We start from the raw sequence: 25166 nt of genomic DNA, 5'->3' as shown, positions 1-25166 counted from the left end.
ATAATTGCAATAAAGTAACTGTTAATGATGTACAACGAGCATAGAGATTTTGGCGAGTGGGATTTTATAGTTTAGTCTTCAAGGGTTGGTGAAGATGACTCAAATTCTTCATGTAAATATAAGGCTTTTGAACAAGCACTGTGAATTAATGTTGTGCTCTTGTCCCAAAGCAGTTGATGAGTGTTGAAAAATTTTAAATCTGTTTTGCTCATTTGTCAAAACAGATGCCCCAACCAGATATAAATATGGCTGATAAAAATCCAGTTCCTGATCAAAATTAGACTTTCTGTTAGCCAGTGTGTTTTGTGTGTATGAATTGTCTTTATTCCATGGAAAATTTTGAATATTTTAGCAGAAATAGGAAGCACATTTTTTTTTTAGTTTTTGAAAATTCTTCAAGAAAACCTAGTGGGAGTAGTAGTTCCATTGTAACAAACCAATCTTTGCTGGTGACAAAAGGGACAAGGATCCAAGTCATCCTCTATCATATACAACTTCTGTACCCCCAAGAAAGAAGGTCATAGATAGCCATGAGCTAAGCCTAAAATACCAAAATCTTTCAACTTTTTCTCCAAAAAGACTGCAAAAAGTATATATTAATATAAACTTGCTCTCTTTGCTTTTATTTGTAGTCTAAAATAGATATAATTAGTTTGTAGTAAGTATTTCTGTAAACTTCAGAGGATGGTTTTAATATTTCTGTTAACTTGTGTATCGGGCAGAGATGTTCCTAATATGAGTGGTTGTTTCTGGTCTGCCTAACACATGCAGTGTTTCCCATTACCCCAGCACAATCCATATCCTAAATTATTTTATTTTAGCAATGTACAGGTGTGCTGGTTTAATAAGTACTTTAAATCCATTGTTTTGTTTACAGCTTCTTTTAGTTGTTGTATTTAATCCTCTGAAGTTTAGTCTCTCAATTTGTGTTATCAACAGGAAATTGGTAATATCAAAAGAACACTCTTCATGAATTATTAAATTTCCCTAAAACAAGCAAAATTGATGGCTGCTTTTTATTCTTCTTGGATGTATCCTGTAGTTTAGCCCTATCTGGATTTTCTTTTACAATGTATGACTTCAGATTCTAAAATTCAAGCAAAAAAAACCCTTAAAAACTTACATTTATTCAAAGCCCAGCTTTGGTTTGGCTTTGATACATAGCAACGTGTTAGCAGTTGGGAACTGTGACTCTAGAACGGGATGTAAATGCTGCTTAAAATTTCCCTCTTATGAACCAAGGTATTAAAGCCATTTCTAGTTTTTGAATATCATCCAAATCTTTGTTCTTTTTCTTCAGACTACAGTGAATTAAAGAAATGACAGAGTATAATAATCTAGTGAATTGTGCTTTTATTAAGTTATTGTACTGTGCAATCTTTAGTAAAACAAGTTATCTAATTTCAGGTGTTGCTATCTACACTGGCATGGAAACTAAGATGGCATTAAATTACCAGGCAAAATCACAGAAGCGATCTGCTGTAGAAAAGTAAAATTTCTAATATGTATTTAGGGGGTGGAAAACTGCATATTTGAATGGTGAATAGAAGGGGATTTTTTTTTTTTTTCTAAAAGTGTATGTTTCGTTGATTTAAATTAAAAAAAGAGGTACAGGGACTTAAAATTTGCTTTTTTTGTGTACCATTTTTTACTTTTAAAATGTGTAATATAATGCCATATAAATGAGGTTCTTGATGCTGAATTTTTATTAAATACTTAATATTTTTTAAAAAAACACCTTAATGTAATGCTTACCTTTTTAAGATACGATGTGTTTTGCTCTTCCGGAAGACTTGTCTTTCACTGGTTAGAGTATGCCTACTGACAGTTTTCCAAGATTGTGTGCTTCAATATCCTAACATTCCTTTTCATTGCAATTAAGTCTTGAGTTCAGTAAAAATAACTTTTTGGATGCACTTGACTTTGGATCAACTGCAGTAACACAAAGCCTGTCTGTGGCAGGTTTTCCATGGTTTAGCTAAAATTAAAAGTTCTATATAGGCATATATGATGGGGAAGGAAGACACTGCAGTCCTCAAGGGATGACCTGACATTGATTGCTTACTTTATTTTAAAATAGAGAGGACTATTTTCTAGTCCTACTCTGCTATCTGAAATCATCAGCTCTGAGTAAGGTGTCCAACCTTGTGAAAAAAAAGATGTCATTGATTAAGGCAAGATGTACTGACCAGCTGACAGCCCTTCTCTTACACAGTGACTGAGCAATGATGATGCGTCCCTTTCTATTGTTATTGATGTATAACCCATGGCTTTTAGTTCATGCCTGTCATTAATGTAAATATAATTTTAAATGCAAAGGGTTCTTGATCTTCTTTTTTTAGATCTGTCTAGCAAGAGTTAAACCATTATGGCCACATAGGAAAATGTTCTCAATAGATTTATATCTCTAAAAAAATGGTTATGTGAAAGTTTTTGTATTGGTTCAGGGAAATGGCATAGAAAGGTCTTCAGATACAAGCCCGGTTATTCTGTTATGATTCCATCTATGATATCATTTTCACTAATATACTAGGTTTGATAATGTGTCACACACATTTTAGAAACAATTATAGCAGCTAACATTCCAAATAGAAAATGGTCCTCAATAATATTTTTCTTCGTTGGGAAAACACTGTAGAGAAGTTATTTAACACCATAGCATTGTTAGACTCGCAGCAAATGTTAGGCTTAAGCACAAGTGTAACGTTTTTTAATAAACTGTAGTTTGTATGGTAATGGCATTTTTATTTTGCCTTTTTTTTAGATCAATGAATGTATTCCTTATTGTATACCTCTGTATTCTCATCAGTAAAGCACTAATAAATACCGTCCTGAAGTATGTCTGGCAGAGTGAGCCATTTCGTGATGAGCCATGGTATAATCAGAAAACAGAGCCAGAAAGGAAAAGAAATCTGGTATGGAAATAAATTAAAATCCAAAAAAAGTTTCACTAAACACTTAATCTATAAGAATCCTTCTGAAAAGTATATACAGCCAGTCATAAATTGTTGCTTGTTTTGCTAATGGTGGTGAAAGTATATTTATAGAATTCTTGTATATTAAATTGTTGCATTTAAGTTGAAAGTGTGAATTTAACTGATGAGAAAATGTCTGTTTTGGTATAAAAAGCCTCATGAAAATCTTTTGGAGTGTCCTGTCATTGATGTGAATTACTGAAGAATTGACCTCTTGCAGGGAAATACAGGACTGAAAGGAATCCCACAACTATTGGCAATCATATAACAAATGTGTGTTCAAAAGAATCCGCTGTAGGAATCTCTGTAAAAGTACTCCTCAAAAGCTTAGTTTCATATAGCCCTGTAACTCTGTCATGAGCACTAGAGACCAGCCACAGAGTTGCCGGTGACCGATGTCCTTATGGGAGCAAGGACATAGTCCAGAATGGGTACCCAGATGATCCAAAGTAACGAACTGAACCCAACTGCACAGAAAGCATAATATTATTTCATTAAGTCCTCCCAATCAGACCAGGGGAAAATTTCCTTCTTTGCCCTGAATGCCTGATGAACACACGCTAGCCAAGCATGTTGTAGATTTCTCATTACCACCAGTAACGCTATCTCAACCTGCTCAGCAGGTTGACTATACCTCCAGCAAGTCTCCACCACTGAAAAAATTGAGCCAGGTTATGTGCACACATTCTACTTGTATTGAGAGAAGGAAGGCAAACCCTTTATTTATTAATGAAATGCTGCCTGAAAGTTATGTAATTTGGTAATCCTTGCATGAGTTACTGTAGTTTTATGTTTTTTTTCTGGTAATCTGTGAATGTGCATTTTATTGTTTTCCTTGTTCTCATACAGGTGTTCACCACTCTTGTTAGTTGCTCTAGAACTTTACAACGATGATGTGTAACTGTACTCCACACCTGTATGTCTGTAAAGAAAAATATGAATTTAAAACAAAAAAGTTTTTTTTTTTCTTCATACCAAATTAGTTGTGATGTTATAAATCGTGAAGGTATACATCCTGTGCTGAACTGTGAGCTGTGACAGGTGTTGCTTACTGTTTGAAAGTCATTAGGAAAAAATAATTTGCAAATATATGTAGTCATCTTTAGGTTTTTGATGGTACATGAAAAAAATCAATATTTTCTTCTTGTTTCTTTGGCAGTTTCTTCGAGCTTTTACAGACTTTCTTGCATTCATGGTTCTTTTCAACTACATTATTCCTGTATCCATGTATGTCACTGTGGAAATGCAGAAATTCCTTGGTTCTTATTTCCTTACATGGGATGAGGAAATGTTTGATGAGGATACAGGTGAAGGACCACTGGTGAATACTTCTGACCTCAATGAAGAGTTGGGACAGGTAAATTTCATTGAATGATAAATTTTTTCAACTGTTTCTACCATAATTTTACATACCTATTTGGATAAAAGATGGTACCAAGTTTTTTATTATTATGGGAGACAGTTGGCACTGTGTCCCATGAGATCCTCGTAGAGAAACTAATGATTTATGGGCTGGATGAGCAGTCAGTGAGGTGGATTGAAAACTGGCTAAATGGCCAGGCCCAGAGGGTGGTGGTCAGCAGCGCAGAGTCTAGTGGGAGGCCACTAACTAGCCGTGTACACCAGGAATGGACCCAGTATCGACCCCTGGTCGTTAATGATCTGGATGACAGGGCACAGTGTACCCTAGGGGCCACCCAGCTGGAAAGCAGCTTGGCAGAAAAGGACGTGGGGGTCCTGCTGGACATCAAGTTGAACATGAGCCAGCAAATGTGCCCTTACAGCAAAGAAAGTGAATGGCATCCTCATCTGTGTTAGAGTATTGCCAGCAGGTGAAGGGAGGTGACCCTTCTCCTCTACTCTGCTCTGGCAAGGCCACACCTGGAATACTGTATCCAGTTCTGGACTGCCCAGTATAAGAGACATGGGCATACTGGATGGAGTCCAGTGAAGGGCCACAAAGATGGTGAAAGGATTGGGGCGTGTCTCTTGTGAGGACAGGCTGAGAGAGCTGGGACTGTCCAGCCTGGAGAAGGGAAAGTACAGGGAGGATCTTACCAATGTATATAAATACCTGAAGAGAGGGTGCAAAGAGAATGGCGCCAGGCTTTTTTCAGTGGTGCCCAGTGACAGGACCAGAGGCAATGGGCGCACAAACTGAAACAGGAGGGTCTGTCTGAACATCAGGAAACACTATTTTACTGTCACGGTGACTGAGTTGCCCAGGCAGACTTATCTGCATCCTTAGAGATAACCAAAACCTGTCTGGACAGGTCCCGGGCAGCCAGCTCTTGGTGGCCCTGCTTGAGCAGGGTGAGTGGACCAGATGATCTCCCGAGGTGCCCTCCAACCTCAACCATTCTGTGATTCTGTTATAAAAAAATAACGTATTACTACTAAATTTACATGTCATCCCTAAAGTGGGACCCTCATCAGTCGTTGGCATTATTAGTATGAATCCAATGAACTAAATTTTGCTTCTGCGTTTTTGAAAGGTATCATACATTGTATTTCTAATGAAGGTTTTGATTGCGAATCCTTATTTGTGGTTGTAGTAAATACTGTCATAGTGACATACACGCGTTATTCCTTTTTTCATGTAACAGGTGTTGATCCCAAAGCAGCACACTGAATGAATAAAAGACCTTTGCTTGCTAGCGTTTTGTATCTTGTATAAGTGTATTATGAAACTGAATACAGGAGTTGAGGTGAAAGAAATCCATGTAAATCCTGTTCACTTTGAAAATTTGAATATGGGTATTGTGTCCACAGATAAGAAACCACTGGAAAATTTGGAAACTTGCCTTTTCCGATTAACAAATATTAGAAAAGTCAATCTAGGAGGAGGGTTCACATATTAAATAACGTCTCTTATGACTGAGAGCAAAAATTTGTTTTTTATTTTGTTTGATGCACTTGATAAATGTTGAAGTTTGTTAAACAATCTGACGAATGCTAACTAATTGCCTTACTTCCAGTGTTTATAGAATCATAGAATCATTAAGGTTGGAAAAGATCCTTAAGATCATCGAGTCCAACCGTTATCCTATCACTGCCAAGTCCACCACTAAACCATGTCCTTGAGCACCACGTCTACCCTTCTTTTAAATCCCTTCTCCAGGGATGGAGACTCAACCACTTCCCTGGGCAGCCTGTTCCAGTGCCTGACTGCCCTTTCGGTGAAAAAGTTTTTCCTAACATCCAACCTAAACTTCCCCTGATGCAGCTTGAGGCCCTTTCCTCTCATCCTATTGCTTGTTACTTGGGAGAAGAGACCGACCCCCACCTCACTACAGCCTCCTTTCAGGCAGTTGTAGAGAGCAATAAGGTCTCCCCTCAGCCTCCTCTTCTCCAGGCTAAACAACCCCAGTTCCCTCAGCCGCTCCTGATCAGACTTGTGCTCCAGACCCTTCACCAACTTCGTTGCCCTTCTCTGGACACGCTCCAGCACCTCGATGTCCTTCTTGTAGTGAGGGGCCCAAAACTGAACACAGTACTCGAGGTGCGGCCTCACCAGTGCCAAGTACAGGGGTACTATCACCTCCCTGCTCCTGCTGGCCACACTATTCCTGATACAAGCCAGGATGCCATTGGCCCTCTTGGCCACCTGAGCACACTGCTGGCTCATGTTCAGGTGGCTGTCAACCAGCACCCCCAGGTGTTGTTTAGTTTAGTTTAGTTGCTATCCTTACATAATGCTCTCAGCTTATCAAGTATATACATGCAATCTGTATACAATACCTATATCTAAGATCCAAATTTGAGCTTGTGCTGATCTAGCTGTTCTGGTTTATAGTTCAGGTTTTGGTTTTATTTTTGGTGTTGTTATCCTTAAATGCTGGGGCTCATTGTAAAAGATAAAATGAATGAAAAATTCAATATTGAGACAAAAGGAATGTTTCCAGGGCAATAACAGTGCCCATGTGTATAACTGTACATGAGCATTAGTCCAGAGTCCTCATTTAAACTAACGTAATTGTAGGGGAGAATTCTGATACTACCCTAAGGACCATTCTGACAGTAACTGGTGCAAATCCAGGCACATACATTAAATAATGATCCCTGGGAAATGGAATTTGTGTGCATTTTGTTTCCATAAATATCTGTCTTGCAGCAAGAAAGACATTAAAATCCAAAAAGGAGCTTGAGAGAAGAGTGAAAGTAGGTTAAACACATTATTTATATGTGTTATGAGGCAAAAGATAGCTTTGACGATACTTGTGTATGATAAAATCTTTCAGGGCCCACATTTCCGTGGAAGATGAATCTCAAAAGAAATTGTTTCTTCCTTTTCTGAAAGAGCCTGAATAAGGACCTTTAAAGGAAGGTGTAACCCAGTAATAATCTCAGTTTTGTTAAGAGACCTTGGAAAATCTCTGTTCATATTCCCGCTGTTTTTAATTTGTGCTCATTTGCAGATTGAGTATGTCTTCACAGATAAAACAGGAACGTTAACTGAGAACAACATGGAATTCATAGAATGTTGCATTGAAGGGCATGTTTATGTACCACATGTTATCTGCAATGGCCAAATTCTCCATGATTGTACAGGCATTGATATGATCGATTCTTCTCCAGGAGGAAGTGGAAAGGTATGATGACCCTTCCTAGGTTCTTGGTTTTTTACAATGAAACATGAAAATTGAACTGTACTGATGAAGGGAATATTAGAAATATAACATCCTTGAATTTCACTAATCAAAGATAACGGCAGGAAATGCATCACAACATAGACATTTCCCTGTCCTAGTTTAGAGTAAGATTTAAAGGCTTAATAGGAAGTTTCCCAACTTACTGCAGCTGTAAAACTGAATTAAATAAACCCCAGAAATATAGACCTTTCTCTGGTTAATAGCTAAAGAAACGCAATAGCTGGTTTCCGTTTAACATTAGCTACAACAGGGAAAGCAAGGGAGGAAACTCCTCAAGGGGGAAAATGAGTGCTCAATGCAAACACTTAGTCATCACTGAGTGAAGATGTGGCCAGAGAATGGTTTTATGATCAAATTAAATTACTTTTAAATGTGACTTAATAAAGCCACATCTGAAATGTGCTACACACAGTGTGTATGTGCTGTGGCTTTTTTGCTGTGTAAAGCAAAATTAGTTGAAAGTTAAGGAGACTTCACATGTCAACTGATGAGCAGGGTGTAAATGGGCAGGATAATCATAGCCAAAGGACAATATATTTTTAAATATATCAATACAGTCTCAAATCATACTTTGGCCATACCCTTCACTATGGCAAAACAAGGCCTCTTAAAATATGTTGGTGTAATTCAGCAGCCTTATGGCTCTCGCCCATGGCCCTCAGAACGTGGTCCCCAAGGTACACTGTGTTCTTATCTTGGAATTACAATGACACAAACAGTTTGTATTGAACAGCACAGAAGAATAAGATTTAGACACAAAGATACAGGTAGAACACAGCCAGATATTCATGAACTAGAAATCTCTTTCTGGTGTCAGAAGCTGTCATTGCCAAACCATCTGAAATTTTGTAGAAGTTGGTTGGCTCCAGCTGCCAAAATGTCCACACTCCTTTTATTTTATATAATTCTGAGAGGTGTTCAAGTTGTCTAAGAAATTGAAATCAGTAAAGCCAGTTAACACTTGTGCTCCAGGTGCTGCGTCCCTCTGTCTGGACTCAGGACTCCTAAAATAGTACCTTGACTAGTATTTAATATGGGTTGTTAAAGTGTAAGCAAAAGTAAAGAAAAAAAACTTTAGCCACATCTAGGCACTCACAGGAGGCAAAAGATGCACTCTGTCTTTTTTGGGCATCAGCAGCCTGACTTGCATGCCAATACTAGTAGCCCTAGCAGCTATTAAGCAGTTGTGTGGTTACTACTGGGAAAGACTTCGCTCCCCCTAAAGGGCACGTGATCTGTGACACTGCTTTTATTTGATAATAAACTGGAGTAATCAGTAACATTGCTAACCTTCCAAAAGAAAAGGTTTCAAAGGAATACTTGAAAGTGATCACACATAATGACAACCATTCCTTTTATTTTTTAGGAGAGAGAGGAACTGTTTTTCCGAGCTCTTTGTCTTTGCCACACTGTTCAGGTAAAAGATGATGACAGCGTAGACGGACTGAAGAAAAACCAGCTCTCAAGAAGATCTTGTATATATATTTCGTCATCACCTGATGAAGTTGCTTTAGTTGAGGGAATACAGAGGTATGTGTGTAATCAGATATTATACTTTTTTAATCTAGAGATCTAATCACTGAAGTTCAAAGTTGTTTACAGCACAAAAATCGTAATAACAAACACCAAACTGTCTAGAGCTGATGACTCTCTTAACATAGTCATGATTATTTGTATTCATAACCCAAATAAAAACAGTTTGGGTTTTGTTTTCAAAAGATAAGCTTGGTCTTAAATCCTTATGACATGCTTAAACTGGATAATTATGCATTTGTTGTATTCATTCTCTTGATGTATGTTTCATTTTACAGACTTGGTTACACCTATCTAAGGCTGAAGGACAATTTTATGGAGATCTTAAATCGGGAAAATAACATAGAGAAGTGAGTCGTTAAAAGTGTAACAAAATGAACTGATGTTTTTATTGATGTGTTTAATAAATCATTCTTACCCTATACATCAATTTTTAATTCAGAAAAGTCAGAAATTCTACATTTTAGTAGAAAAATAAATGATCTACTAATCTTTATAATTTTAATAGACCCTGTAGTTCTATATTTTCACTTAGTCTGTTAGTTGGACAGTATATGCAGTACAAAATATTAATATAACAACAAAGGTGTCGTGTGGGGTCCATGACCTAATCTAGTAGTTCCTAATAGTTTTAGGAACTATGGCTATTTTTCCTTTGTTATATGGTAAATAATATTTTCTTAGCAGAAAATGGTATGTACCCCATTTGTTTTTCACAAATAATCGGTATAATTTACAGGAGGGTGATATCTATAGAATATATTTTTATAGCTGGTTCAAAGAAAATTTAAAACAGGTACTGTTTTTGTCATTTTCCTTTAACATGTAGAATAAATCTGAGTAAAATTTTCAATAACATTTAAGTAGTACAGCAGTTTAATGGGATGTACATACTTTTGAAAATGTTACCTTACACTTCTGTAAATGTCTACTGGTTAAGGCTATTGCATGTCTGTGTCTTCCTGCATGTGTACTCTGCTAACTACACAGGGACTCTTGGACACAAATATAGGAACCCTGCTGTTAGGGTATCCTATACCCTTTTAGGGGAATATGGAGGATTTTTCCTGAAGGTTACTTCAGATTTTTGTGGGTCAACTCATAAGGACTGGAGTCAGTATAACTTGGTGATTTATGAAAGCACTATAATTAACAGGAATTTTCTCCAAAGTGCATCACAGTTTGTAGACATAGGCCTGATCCAGCTCCTTGTTAGAATCTGTTGTAACTTTTAATGAAATAAACACTGTGGCCTTGCACAGGTTTGAATCCCGGGCTGCTGTAAGGACTTAGAACTGAATGATATAATTAAATAAGCAGATCTATTTTGTAAGCAAAGTATTAACAGATGAATCCTGAAGAGATTGTGATTAATGATTGGGATGCTTATGTTTGTGCTGGAAAAAGGGCGTCTCTTGTAGGTAAAAGGAAATAAGTAAGAGAGTAAATGATAAAAATATATAAATTGATGAATTATACAGAAACAGTACAACAGGAGTTTGTGTTCATTTTTCCTCCTAGAAAGGAAAGGAATATGGGATAAAATAAAGTCATAAAAACAATGGCAAATATAAAACCAGTAAAAAGAAATGTTTTTTCACTTGAATAATTTGTCAGTCAACACTTGAGCAAGATTTGTGAAATTAAGTGGGCACTTTTGGGAGATAGGAATAGCCAAAATTACAAAAATATTAAAGAATTCTGTGTAAATACCTACGCATTTCAAGTTCTAAGGCTATGCCTAGGTATTATAGGTAGGAATTTACTTACTTTATAAGCAGTATAGTGCTCTACTGCAAGGTTTCTAGTCTTCTGCTTAAATAAATTATATTGACTATACATCCAAACATATTTATGAACATCATGCAGCCAAATTCTGTTTCAAGTAATTAGGAGCTGAGGGCCTTCCATATTTATTATTTGTAGCCTCTTGTTTCATTCTGTACTAGTTCCATATTCCATAGTACTCAACATAATTTTCCATGTTAGAAGTCATGTGTTTGAGATGCTCGAAGTTGTAATAACCAGTTTAGGGATCTGGAAAAGCAGAGTTTTAAAAAAAAAAAAACTTCTGTTTCTGTTTCAGGTTTGAATTATTGGAGGTTTTGAGTTTTGATTCTGTGAGACGGCGAATGAGCGTAATTGTTAAATCTTCAACAGGTAGGGCTGTCACATTCTGTTTTCTCTTAGCTGTTTTTGTTTCACTTGAATTTATTTCAGGTTTATCAAAGAGTTAAGAATTAATCACAGTCTGTGTGCCTTTCTTTATAAAAAAAGGGGACCGGGTACCAGCATGAGTGCAAATGTTATTAAAAAGTTGGAATAAATATTTTTGAAGATTTATTAATTTGGATGGTTTTATGAAGAAAGATGTATTTGGCCATTTTGAATTCCATATGCTGTCTCTTTTAGGTGATATATTTCTGTTTTGTAAGGGAGCAGATTCTTCCATATTTCCTAGAGTTAAAGAAGGCAAAATTGACCAAATACGATCCAGAGTTGAACGCAATGCAGTGGTAAGATTCTATTTTATTGATCTGTTCATGTGACATCAGTGTCAAAAGAAAATTAAGTGTCCTTACCTCCTGTTTGATCTGGTAACAGATTTGTCTTCCCAGGCACCAAGATTATTCTATGCCGAAGTGCACACAAGCTGTATGGGTAGCAGCTTGTGTTACTCCCTTATTTGAATCTGACCTCCATCTCATCTTCCAAATGGCAGTTGTGGTGAGATATGAATGCATTAGATATGCACAACAGTATGTTATACCAGAGGTCATCAATTAGCTTTTTAGTATGGCATTTTCACAACTGTGGTGGTTTGAATTAATTTTTGAATGAAAGAAAAGTGAAAAACTTCACTGAAAATCTCATCCTTGCTTTCAGTCCCCGGACTTAGCAATTGTGATTTGCTGCCTTTGATTGCTTTACAAACCCTTAAAAGAGAAAAGCCATTAGAGCAAAATGCAGCAACAAATGCACTTCTTATGGGGAAACAGTGCAGTGATTATCCTTACACTAAAGGATACACTAAAGGCTTGCTAAAAATGAACTATGAACTGCCTGATCATCTCTAAAAGAAATTCAGAACTTGGTTTTACCTAAAAGGTAGTTTTTCGAGTTGTAAAATACTGCATTCTGCCAAAAATATGCAGAACCCATTGCAATGGAATATGACTGCCAGTCTTATAAATAAGATAAAATTTGCTGGCATCCAGTACTCAAACTGAAAACAAAGTATTATTACAGATCTGTGAAAAAATACCTACAGTGTTACCTGCTTTTGTTTTGAAGGGAAGCTTCAAAACTCTTTGCCAAAGTGCTTTGCTAAGCTTTACTATATGAAACAGCTCTCTGATAATTACAAGTGAAGGAGGCTAGTGAAACTGAAAGAAGTGTATACATATCATGTCCATCCAATGTCTGTCAAGAAAGGAATCCAGACCAAGAACTATTTCTTCATCCTGGGTAATTGGAAATAGGGCTGGCTCCTACATACAGAAGCTTCTGAAAGCAGATAGAGGCAGCCACCTGGAACATGCCCTTATCAATATCAACAGTCAGGGAGATTTTTTAGTACTACTTATTGGATTGGTCATAAGTAACTATACAAAGACCTAGTGGATTAAAGTTTATGAAGATGAAGTGCCAGTTAAGTGGTGTTGTGAGAGGCAATATATTTGAGCTGACAAAACTTCCCTTCTGTGTTGTAGCAGCTTTTTCCCTCCTTACACAGTCTATATGCTCCCTTTCTTATTCATCACACAGTCCAAAAGTCTGATCCAGTCTGAAACACCCACAGCTAAATTCTAGTTTTCACTTGACTGAAATGGCACAGTTGGATTTTCACTTTCAACACTCTGGGATGTTTTGTCCCTGTCTCTGCTGCAACACAGCATCAAATCAGACTCTGCAGAGCTACTATTTATATTATTGTTATTTATTCTGACTCATCCTGCCTAATTATACACATAGAGAAGGAAACCTTTACTTTGACTCTCCTTTCCCTGGTAATCTCATATATCCAGTTGGGTGGCTGAGGTGTTTCTTTTCTGGAGGAATGAGGTTTGTCCCTTCTAGGGCAGCACAGAATCAGGCTGACGCATGTTCTAGTTCAGACTATACTGTACTGGTCTATACTATACTCACTTCACTATAAAAGTGAGTAGTGGGACTCTTCATGTTAATTGTAAAATAATTCAAATTTTTCAAATATTCCAGCATAAACACTGGCAAGAAGTCTGACGAGTTTTCTAAGAGGCATTTTGTTTCTTTTGATTACATTCTTTAGGAGGGACTGCGAACATTGTGCGTTGCATATAAAAAGCTCACAGCAGAAGAATATAGTAATGCACAGAAGCTGCTTCAGAATGCAAAGTTGGCCCTCCAGGACCGGGAAAAGAAATTGGCAGAAGCGTATGAGAAGATAGAAAGAGATTTTATTTTACTTGGTGCTACAGCTGTTGAAGATCGGTTGGTACATTTCTTAGATTCTTATGTTTAGTAATGTTACCAAAGTAATTGAAGTGTCTTTTGTAATTCTTTTTCTGGATTAGAGATTTATTTGAAAAACCCTTTATTTGAATCAATTCCATACCTGTAGCTTACTAAAGTTACACATAGTAACTTTATAATTTAGTAAGCTAGTAAAAATAGATAAGTGTACAAAAATCAGTATATTCAAGCCATTTAGATGCAGTTCATGTACTACGTTGTTGAACAAATTGTAGGGAAAAGTTTTGGAGGAAAGAACTACAAAATGGGTACTGAGGAAATGAAGGAAGAATCTTTAGGTCTTAAAAAAATTCAAAAATAAAACTGGGAGGTAACTTTAATAACTCAGCAGTACTTCGCTGTTTGATGTCATTAGCTGAAAGCACTGAAAATGTTTCAATTGAAGTACTTGTCTGGGGAATGAAGCACCTTGTCTTTTAGGCTATATAAATGAAAGGTGAAACTTTGAGCACTTTGAAAGTGTCAAAACTAATTATTTATAATGTACTACTCCCCGAAACATTTTTTGATTCACACCTTGGGGAAAATTCTTAGATCTGATAACTTTTATTGAAATTTTTTATTTGGTTATGGAAACCTTTCAATAAGGACCTCGGAATTTCTCATTTCCAAGCACTCTATCAACGTATGTTGTCATTTGACTTCCACAGACTACAAGAAAAAGCTGCTGACACTATTGAAGCACTCCAGAAAGCTGGAATTAAAGTTTGGGTTCTCACAGGAGACAAAATGGAGACTGCTGCAGCTACTTGCTACGCTTGCAAACTGTTCCGGAGAAATACACAAATACTTGAGCTAACCACAAAGAAAATTGAGGAACAGAGTTTACATGATGTGCTTTTTGACCTAAGCAAGACTGTCCTAAGACACAATGGCAGCTTAACCAGGGATACTTTCTCAGGGTAAGGAAAAAGTTGAATTTTTAGCCAGTAATGGGCTTCTGTGCATTTCGTAAACAATTAAATGATTGATCAATTACCTTAAGAGCAGTAACATGCTATGTTTCTGTTGTTAAAGTGTGAATTATTGTATGGCAATTAAGTATAAGTTTGTTCTATATAAGTTTAAATTTTTGCAGTCTCTATCTCGTTACTGGTACTGCCTTAACCGTTAAAGGAAAAATCACAACCACTGCAAAAATATTTATTCTTGGCAAAAATAATAGTAAAGCAAAATACTGTGTCTAACTTTTAAAAAGGAAGCAGATATGATTTATTCCTGTAATCAGAGTTAGAACGTGATATGACTTTCTTGATAAGACCAAGGCCACAGGGAGCAACAATATTTGGCCCTACTGAGCTATTTCTAAGGAAGATTATGCTACGTTTACAGACAGGTAACAGGCAACAGCATAGTACCAAATCTTCTCATGTGCATAAAAGTACTTAAAGTGCCCTAAATTATAAAGAAACCATTGACTTTTGTGTATTTTGAATATCCAAAGAAGGATAAGTATCATGTATACAGAAGTGATTTCCTTGAAACATAACATGGAAGAACATAGAAAATGGCATTAAAAAGCAAAAAGCAGGTATAATGTAAATACAGGTAGTAAATTAGGCTACTTACTTGAAGCTTAGTAATTGGTACACATTACTTGCTCTTTTTTGCCCCACTGTAAAAACCTAAGAATTAGGTTCTAAAACATAATCATCTTAAGATGTTAAGAAAAGAAGTTATTGTCTTCCAGACATAATGGTGTGTATTTGCTTTGGTTTTCTATTTAATATGGAACCAGCTAGCAAGTCCATTTAATATGCATTTGCAATAAGTTTGTAGTAAAGGAACAACAAGCTAACAATCATTTGTTGTATTTTAGCAGACAGTTTCTAAAACTCATAGCCTTACAACTTGAAACTCTGAGCCTGAGCATTTTTCTTAGCTCTTATGCTTTTAGTCCCATTGGTCTAATCAAGAGCATTTGTATATTCAGTTAAATAAATCGTATTTCTCTATATCATCTGTACTACATTTAGCTTAAATCCCACAGGTCTTACAACATATGTTTTAAACATGTTTGTTTAACTTTTTATGCAATGCCAATTTTCTTGGCATTAAGACTCAAGAATTTTTTGTGTTTGGCTCCAGCGTTGGAGAACGTGCTAAGATAGTAATAGCAAGATTCTGCCTGGATGTTCAAATTTATGCTGACAATTTTTCACTATAATACGTCAAGCATTCAGTACATTGCCTCAACTTCATAATAATACATTTTTGGTTGATATCATTGTATACTAATGGTGTTGCCCTATTTGTGCCGATAGTGACAAAGTGCTGAAAATATCTGTGAATTGTTATTAAATGTAGTTTACAGTACTTTATATTATTTGTCAAAAATAGCGTGTGTTCTAGTAGTTAAGATGGAGATACTTAAATTACATTAATATTAATAAATATGGTGTTTTCTTCACAAACATTGGTCCTGGCGAAGCCATGTTTGTTGAAAACCCGCGCACAGTAGTATAACCTTGGAGCACTGAAACTAGAGCACAAATAAACCTCGATGTATGTTTATAGAACACTCACTGCGGAGCTTGAGCCTGAGGCTGCTGTGTAATGAAGGCAAGTGCAAGGGTGCTCTGAAATAATGAGTTTGGATGATGCAGAAAACCACTCTTGTAGCGCGGCAGTCAGTGTGGATGGACCATCTTCCACCATTGTTCAGTATATGTTATTGTGGTAAACTGTGCTTCATGTGACCACGGTTACACTTATAGCAATGTCCAAATCATTACAGGTATACCCGTAATAGATTAATAGATATAATAATACATTGTGATATTATAGATAACATATATAATAATTATAATATTATAATTACAGGTATACCTGTAGTGGACTTAGCCAGCACGCTAAACGCAAAGTATACATACTGTAAATGTAGGCAGTAGCCTTATCTCTCCAGGCCAACAAGTCCATTTTAGGCATTTCCTTCAAAGCATGGTTTACTTCCTTAAATGTAGACCCTTGAAAAACAAGGTTATTTGCTTCATCGAAGTAGATTTCAGATTATCAAACGCCTTTCCCTTTAACTTTTTTCTCTATATTATGGAATGTGCCACAAAATTAACTTTCTTCCTGCAACTCAGTTTACCTCACTGCAGTTCTTGGAGCCCTTTCAAACCAAACTGAAAGGTTTATACACTCATACTCACTGGTGAAGTCAGAGATATCAGATTTCTGTCTTTGAACTGGTGAAGCACTGAGTATTTCAACATAACCTAGAATTTTAAAATGTCATAAATAGCAGTCCTATACAAGGAATTTCCTTTAGAAGTATATTAATTTTGCAGTATTCCATACTCATTATTTTTTCATTAATTAATTTTCACAAAAGAACTATTGTCAAATTTAAAATGTCTGAGAATTTTACAGTGACTCTTAGTTTATATTTTATCCCTGAACAGACTTTCAACTGATATGCAAGATTATGGTTTAATTATTGATGGAGCAGCATTATCATTAATAATGAAGCCAAGACAAGATGGGAGCTCTGGCAACTACAGAGAGCTCTTTCTTGAAATTTGCAGGAACTGCAGTGCAGTGTTATGCTGTCGAATGGCGCCTCTGCAAAAAGCACAGGTTTGTATTTCATTTCATAATTGTTAGCTGTGCACGTATGTAAATATTGAAAGTTAATATTCTGTATGACTAACTATGATAACTTAAAATGTTATCATTTGCTTTTGTATCTTCTGAAATGGAAAAAGTAAAAAAAAAAAAGGGGAGAGGGGAAAATTTCTACTGGCAAGCAATTTAGATAATGATATGCTAAAATGGCACCCAGCTGTGCACCTGAATTTGATTTATGTACATATTGTGCAAATTTTATGGTTGGTACATGCTGATAAATGAGCATATTTAATGAACTGAACTAATTGCTTCCTTTTTAACCTAACAAGCTTTGAATAGTCTACTATCTGTTGATACTACAAGAACCTGCGTTACTTATTACCGTAGAGTGGTATTTCTTCTCTATTTTTAACGTAAGTGGGAAGCTATGAAAGAAGAATCCAGACAGAAAAATGTGTGCATTATCATTTTAAATACTTCTTGACTGTTGCGTACTAGTTTGTATCAAGTAAAAACATATCCTTCCATTACTGAAACATCTCAATATAGCTGAAGAACTTTTAAAGGAAACAAACATTGGAATATACACTTGTTTTTTCATTTCAAACTGTCATGTCTTTTTCTCAGTGCTCAGGTACAGCCTATGTAGCCCTTATTCATCTTAACAAATGTATTGAGCCAGCACTTTTAACTGTCTGGAAGTTTGTAGAAGTTTTTAGTTGCAGCTGACTCTGTGTCTGATTTGCAGAGGTGATCATTTAGAATGGAGAGATTTTAAGTCAACTTTTTGGACAGTTTCTGTGTCAACAGTGTTTAGATATATACACAGTCCTATCATCTTTTCTTAAATAGTAAGAAAAAATTTCAGCACAGTTAAAGAATCTTTCGGTCTCTAGTTTCAGGATTTCTTTGAAATTGTACGCTCTGTCTGTGGAACGCATTTAATTTATTAATGCACTTACACAGCATTAAGCAATCTCAACAATATCTTCCTTTCTTCTGCTCTTCCTTCCTCCTGTGCATCTCTCTCAAAATAGTTTGGAAGTATTTGAAAAATGTTATTTTATATTTGGAACAAATACTTTCAGTATCAAGAAACTACTGTGATATTTATGCATAGTAGTTGCATTGGGTAATATTGTTTTTTGTGTCCCTTCACAGAATTTCTTATACAACTGTGTTGGTCATTTTTGATTAATTGTACACTCATGCAAAATAAGCAAGCCATTACAGAGAAGAGTTTTTAACACTCTTTTTTTCCAGATTGTAAAATTGATTAAGTTATCAAAGGAGCATCCTATCACATTAGCAATTGGTGATGGAGCAAATGATGTCAGTATGATTCTAGAAGCACATGTTGGTATAGGTAAGTGTGCTTTTTAGAATATTAGTTCAAGTGAAATGACAAAACCCGTTTACTTCTTAAAAACAAGCATCTCAAAGAATCAGCTTATACATTTTCTAGACAAATTTTAGTGAATTTACCCCAGGAATTTTGTGAGGTACGGTGGTGATCTCTTATTAGATCAATGTCACAGTATTATTATATAATTTTTAAATAATTGTATCCTTGAAATAGTTCTTCAGTTACTAAACAGCTTCATCACTTTTTTTTTTAAAGGAATCATTGGCAAAGAAGGTCGTCAAGCAGCAAGAAACAGTGACTATGCAATACCTAAATTTAAACATTTGAAAAAAATGTTGCTTGTTCATGGGCATTTTTATTATGTTAGGATATCTGAACTTGTGCAATACTTCTTTTATAAGGTAGGAGAATGCTTATTCTAATTACATAAATCTCAAAAACTTACATGGTAATATCTAACTATATACCGTTTGTGCAGTCAATGATGCAAAAAAGCAATAATTCCATGAAGAGATTTTGTTGAGTGCCAGATGCAAAGCTGAAATGAGATTATTGTTTTTATCCAGACCATGAAGTGAAATAGCTTTTATATAGATATATTCTGCAATCTATGATACGTTTAAAAGCAAAATTTGCCTTGTCCTTCCCCCCCCTTAGAAATTCCAACACAGACTGTTCTACTTATTTTCAGTACCTTCTGGGTTCTCTCTACCATGGCTTTTTAGATCAAGATGGAAATAGTATTTGAGAACTTAACGTAACTTAATTTACATTAGTTTCTAAATTCATGAGGATAGTGTAGGTGGAGAAAGTTTATAATGTGCATCCCCCTGTTTAAATGGTTTTGTTATGTCTAAATGTTGGGATCCAATCAAGGTTCTTTCAGTAAGCAATGGAAGATTATAGAAAGGAACCTTCTAGAAGATAATTCAAGGTCTTAGTGTTTGACTATATGTATTGTTAGGAGAGGATGAAGTTTGGGGTCACAGCTAGAAACATCTTAAAATTACTCTGCTGGGAACCATGCTAACTGGAGTATCCATGCTTGCTTATCACAGTTTGTGTCCTACTGTGGATTGTACCTTATTTGCCTTGCATTAATTGAGCTGTGCTCCTGAATTGCAAAATTCATTGCCCTTGAATTTTGACTGTAGCCTTATAAGTTTGCTTTCAAAATATTTTAAGTATTTTTCTTAACAGTACTACTGTAAGATGAGGATGTTGATGTTTCATGTATGCAGCGCTTTCTACTGTTCCTGCAGTGTTTATTATTACTAGTGTTATAAAACTATGATATACATAGCTATAGCATTGTACAGCATATAAATTAGTGCTTATATTTCACTTGACAACTGTGTCACTTTGTCTTTCAGAACGTCTGCTTCATTTTTCCTCAGTTTTTATATCAGTTCTTCTGTGGGTTTTCACAACAGGTTAGTTGTTCTTTTTCCCTCACTGCCACGTTTTCTCTTTGGCTTTTTTTTTTTTTTTTTTTTTTAAATGGATCCTTTAGCACTGTGCCTGTTCAGCTGAGAAAATTTCTAGGTTAGTTTACACATTGTAAAAAGAGCAGCATCATGGTTTTCAGTGGCAATTGCAATTAAGTTACAGAAATCAATTTTATGAATTATCATAAAAGCAATGTTTATTTTCAAAGTCAAAGAATACAGGAAACCAAAATTAGGAAATGGCAATGCAAAGTGAAATGTCTGTTAGGTTTAAGCTTATTGAACATGGACAGAGGCAATCCTGAAAGACAAGTAATTGAACTAGTTCATTTTCAGAATGAAAATGGAAGAATAAAGTAGTCTTCTCTGGGGCGTGCAGGTATGAATTGCAAACTTCAGACAAATAGTGGCGTTCAAATAGTTGAAAAGGAAAAATAAACACGGAGAGATAAGAGGAAAAGTGAACTGCTGCTCACCAGAGAAGTGCCATCATTCTGGATGAGGATGGCAGATGATAGCAGATGGATGAGGATGGCAGAGGATCCAGTATTCTCCTTTCTAAATTTTTGTTTATTTGCTTCTCCCTTTTGCTCTAATTTGTCTAATTTGTGCAGGAAAATCTACCTCTTCTTTCTTCTGAATGAGGGAGCAAAAAACAAAGGAATGAATGACTGGACTTAGACAAAAAGAGGATTAAGTTTTCAGGATTAAATTGGAGAAGAGGAAGATTTAATTGGGAGAAAATAGTACTGTTGCTTTGAATTTGTGGAATGTCTCAAAAGAAAGCTCCAGGAGGAGTAAAAATGACAGAACTAATTGTTTTGGTCTGTTTTGGTTTTAATTTCAAAAGACCATTGAAAACTTTGTTGGTTTTTATCAAGCATTATTAGGATTTAGATACGAAAGCATGTGTTGATGAAAATTTAGTTGTAAAATTTCCTATTCTTTTAAGTGCTAATTATAAATCTGAATCAAAAAAGGGGTTTTGACAGCAGTTTTTATGGCATAAATGATTCACCAAATAGGTTTTGGGAAATAAACAACTGTTTTTATGGGGCGATGTGGTAAGTTTGAGTGCTAGTTACAATGATGATGCATACATGGAAAAGTCATTCAGAGGGAAGAAGAATCAAAGATATGTTGGGGTGTTTCTTTGTACAGCGCATTGCAGTCACCCACAGCTGAAGAACCTCTGGAGTACTCCCCCTTCCTCCCTGCATGGCTCCATGTTATGTAGACATGGAGGAGATAAAAGGGGGTGGATGTGCCAGGGAGGAGCTTCTGCCTCTACAGGAATCTACTGTTGTTCAGTTTGGGTAGTGTGGAGTTGGTCTTACAGTTGAAATGATAGGAGGGGCCGATATGTGGACCGGACTATTAAATCCATCTTTTAGTTGACCTTGTGTCCTCCAGATGAATGTGGTACAAGTGCAGAGTTGTGTCATATCAGTTAGCAGCTGTTCAGGGATATTTGCCTCCATCGTGAAGGGATATAGTTTTGTTTTTTCTGAAGAAGTTGACCCATTTTACATCAAGTGGCATGCAGTGCATAGTGTTTTAAAATTAAAACTAGCTGATTTGATTCTTTTCCATCTACAGACTTTATATGATACTGCGTATCTAACACTGTACAATATCAGCTTCACTTCCCTTCCTATCCTCTTGTATGGTCTAATGGAGCAACATGTCAGTGCAGACACACTCAAGAGAGAGCCTTCCCTATACAGGTAAAACGAATATCTTATGCCCCAAAGTTCGACTGTTCAGTTGTGGAATCTCTCTCTGTTACGACCAAAGTCCTCAGGATTTCTGTACCAGGTTGCAGTAGAACATCAGATACACTGCAACAGAAGGGTTGAAGACCACGTGCACAGTCTGTAAACTACAATAGATACACATGCATTTTTACATGTATATTTACCTACTGCAATCCACACCATTCATTTGCTACATTAGTGAGTGAAAGCAAAATAGAAATTACTGTTCTACAAATCAAAATATGATTTGTCTTAGTACTCTCTATTTTTTCCAGCCAGGGGGAACAGAAGTATTTTAAAAAGAGAAGGCATACTGTTTCTTCTATATACATGTTTTATTCTGAAAGAAAAGAGGACTGAGTGCTAGAGTGTTGTATCATAGGATGTATTCTGTGTGGTGTCCAATGTTGTCCTCTGCATATTGTTGACTCACTTCTGTGCATTGAAATTGTGACTGGTTTAGATTCTTAGCTACCTGAAATACCGTTCTTGCCAATTAACTGCATGTGGCCATCTAAATTAGGAACAGTAACCGGTTTTGATTCTTGTAGCTGCAAAACCAGTACATTTTAGAGAGTGGTAACAGCAGATAATCAAAGGCAAAACATTTTTTGAGAGGTAATATTAGATGCCCAAAGGTTAATCAGTGCAGTGATGTGTTGATATATACTCATTCTGTGGGCAAGAACTAAAGCTGTAATATTTAATTTTTCTGTAATACAAAAATGCATGCTAGTGAACAGTTCTATTGTTGACCAAATCCTGTATTTTTTGTGGGAAAACATTCAAGAAATCCAATTTGACCTGAAGCTTCAACTGAACTGCAAAATCTTTGTTTCACGTGTTCCACATAAAATTAATATTTTGTTTTATTGCAATAGTCTGTATAGAAGTACCCCATGGGAAATAAAACAAAGTCTCCAGAGACCTCTAGTGTTTCCATTTAAAATCTACAGGGGATCATTACATGCACAGCAAATACCAGAAAAAAGATACCTTCTGTAAAAAGATTGAAAAGTAAAAGGGTGCAGCACCGAACTATTTACCATACAGTTGAAATAAGCAGAATTACAGGCAGCAGTTAAACAAAAGTGGTTGAGCCACCATCCCTGGAGGCATTTAAAAGATGGGTAGATGTGGTGCTTGAGGACATGGTTTAGTGGTGGACTTGGCAGTGTTAGGTTAACGGTTGGACTTGATCTTAAAGGTCTTTTCCAACGTTAACAATTCTATGATTCTATGGAAAAAAAAAAAAACAGGAGATGTTCAGGAAGGATTTGGATGTGAAGGGGTAGACGGTTGACACGTGGAAATGTGGTGGTTTTGCATGCAATCTCTTAGTTGTTTTTTCCCTCAAAAAACAATGAGTGACATCATTTGTCCAAGCTTTTTAACATGCTAATAATGAATGCATATATCTTGTTTAACACAGAGATGTTGCCAAGAATGCTTTGCTGCGCTGGCGTGCATTTATTTATTGGACATTCCTAGGAGTGTTTGATGCTGTGGTATTTTTCTTTGGTGCCTATTTCTTGTTTGACAACACAATTGTGACCAGCAATGGACAGGTTAGTGTTGGATTTGATCAGTCAATCAAAGGTAATTTTTTTAATGTTAAGTGTGCTATGAACATAGTTTTAATTGTTTTCCTCAAGATTTCCAGCACAGATGATAACTGTTTTATGAAGTATGGTGAGATAGATGGATTATCTGTTCAGCAAAATCTGAACTATGTAATAGGAGTTCTGTTATCAGTAAACAGAAGCATAGGACTAGATAAAACTTAGGAGAAATATATATATTTTAAATTCCAAGTATTCTTTCAGAATTTACATAGTAACTCTTTTGTTTCATGCTTAACATGCATCTGATGAATATCTGATTAACATATCAGAAGGCTTTTGGTAGAGTAGTTTTGAATGATCATAAAAGAGCTTAAATGTAACAAGGTTTTTAATATTTAAATTATTTTTTACATATGGCAGCTTAAAATAATCTATCTCTACTTGCTTTGCGGTCACATGAATGCAAATTTTAAGAACTTTTGCATTTTATTTATTTTACCCATTGATATTTTGGTCTATTTTATTTGTGTGCTTTTTTTTCTTTTTGCTACTTGCTTCTCTTCCTATCCTCAGCTAATGACAACCAGCACTCACATGGTAAGACTATTGTGGATTTGTCATGATATCCATTTCATCTTTCACTGTTCTTTAATTAAACTGTTAAAGAGCAGTTCAGTATTTCCTATAATTATTTCAAAATATCACTTAAACCTATAGAGAGAAATGTTCTTTATTGCTACTTTGTAAGTACTTAAAATATAAAGAACTTATATAGAGTATAAGGTATATTAAGGCATATGTGGTGTGGTAAAGAGCCATGAGCTTTAAAAAATAAGTAGGCTTTTTGCTTCCTTGAGTTTTGTTATTTTGTTCTATGCTTTCCGTGACCTACATTTTGTTGCTGACTCCCTCTGCTGTAGAAAATTTATTACGGTTTATGCTCTAAAGTGCTTGAATGGCTTTAGAAAAAACCCTCAAAGTCAGAGAAAATAAACTTAGCACAATTTTGTTGCCTATGTGTAACATACACGTTTGCTTGAGATGCAATATTCAAATATCATTGGCTACCATCTTTGTGACATCTACCATGGAAATGAGCTTCTAGTGTGTGAAAGAACACTTGTTAGAAAGAGCTTTTCTAAGGACAGAATGAATTTCCATTAGACATAACTACGCTGCAGCACTTCTTTTTCTGGTACCATTATGTTCTCTGTTAGATGTTCAAAACTCTGCATCAGCTTACATTTATAGTCCTGTAAATTAGACTTCTCATACCTGTACACATTTTGTAAATGGTTTGTATTGCAAATGTTCTGACTGGGCTCCTTTTTGAAATTTTAGTCTACTTCTGTTGCACTTACTAAATCAGATTCTTCTTGATAAAGCTCTAAAGCCAGATTAGTGCCTAATTTCCAAATTTTGAATGTGTATGTCTACAACTAGATACCCATGTTAATTTTTGATGATAAAATGTATTGCTTGATGAGACATTCTGACTCTTGAGTGTCAGAGTGGGTTAGAAAATTCATCATCATTCAGCATGCATGCTTGCGTGTACATATAAAACTTTCAGTTTTTGAGTTGCAATTTTAGATTTAAAGGCTTGAAAACGTTAATGTTCAGGAATAGTCAGATATACACATGTGAGTTCATACATACATGAATGCTAGTTGGTGTTGATGGTTATTTCCAAGTATTTAAATTAACACTCACGTCTGCAAAAAGTAAGTGAAAGGTTTGAAGATTTGAAAGGTTTACCGCAATGCTATGTTGTTATGGAAC

General features: G+C 35.8%; 1 protein-coding gene across 5 annotated transcripts in view; it reads left to right on the top strand.

Annotated features, from left to right (window-relative positions):
• The window catches only part of ATP11A (ATPase phospholipid transporting 11A), a 133105-nt gene that overhangs the window by 90615 nt on the left and 17324 nt on the right, over nucleotides 1-25166 (top strand). For 3 of the 5 annotated variants that reach the window (XM_087757099.1, XM_087757101.1, XM_087757102.1), the window contains exons 10-25: nucleotides 1408-1489; nucleotides 2765-2915; nucleotides 4135-4332; nucleotides 7394-7567; nucleotides 8994-9157; nucleotides 9439-9510; nucleotides 11247-11320; nucleotides 11573-11676; nucleotides 13452-13633; nucleotides 14326-14577; nucleotides 17083-17257; nucleotides 18512-18614; nucleotides 18870-19015; nucleotides 19988-20047; nucleotides 21662-21789; nucleotides 23252-23387. In XM_087757099.1, coding sequence (XP_087613225.1) covers nucleotides 1408-1489; nucleotides 2765-2915; nucleotides 4135-4332; nucleotides 7394-7567; nucleotides 8994-9157; nucleotides 9439-9510; nucleotides 11247-11320; nucleotides 11573-11676; nucleotides 13452-13633; nucleotides 14326-14577; nucleotides 17083-17257; nucleotides 18512-18614; nucleotides 18870-19015; nucleotides 19988-20047; nucleotides 21662-21789; nucleotides 23252-23387 — 2201 coding nt within the window. Of the gene's footprint in view, nucleotides 1-1407; nucleotides 1490-2764; nucleotides 2916-4134; nucleotides 4333-7393; nucleotides 7568-8993; nucleotides 9158-9438; nucleotides 9511-11246; nucleotides 11321-11572; nucleotides 11677-13451; nucleotides 13634-14325; nucleotides 14578-17082; nucleotides 17258-18511; nucleotides 18615-18869; nucleotides 19016-19987; nucleotides 20048-21661; nucleotides 21790-23251; nucleotides 23388-23957; nucleotides 23982-25166 lie in introns of all 5 variants that reach the window. The other 2 variants (XM_087757098.1, XM_087757100.1) reach the window with 1 other exon arrangement.

The sequence above is a fragment of the Nipponia nippon genome, unplaced genomic scaffold, assembly GCF_047370975.1.
Source record: "Nipponia nippon isolate SJK-2023a ecotype South Korea unplaced genomic scaffold, ASM4737097v1 scaffold_2, whole genome shotgun sequence".
Classification (NCBI taxonomy): Eukaryota; Metazoa; Chordata; class Aves; order Pelecaniformes; family Threskiornithidae; genus Nipponia; species Nipponia nippon.
Note: the sequence above shows the minus strand (reverse complement) of the source record. Positions and strands in the feature narration are given on the sequence as shown.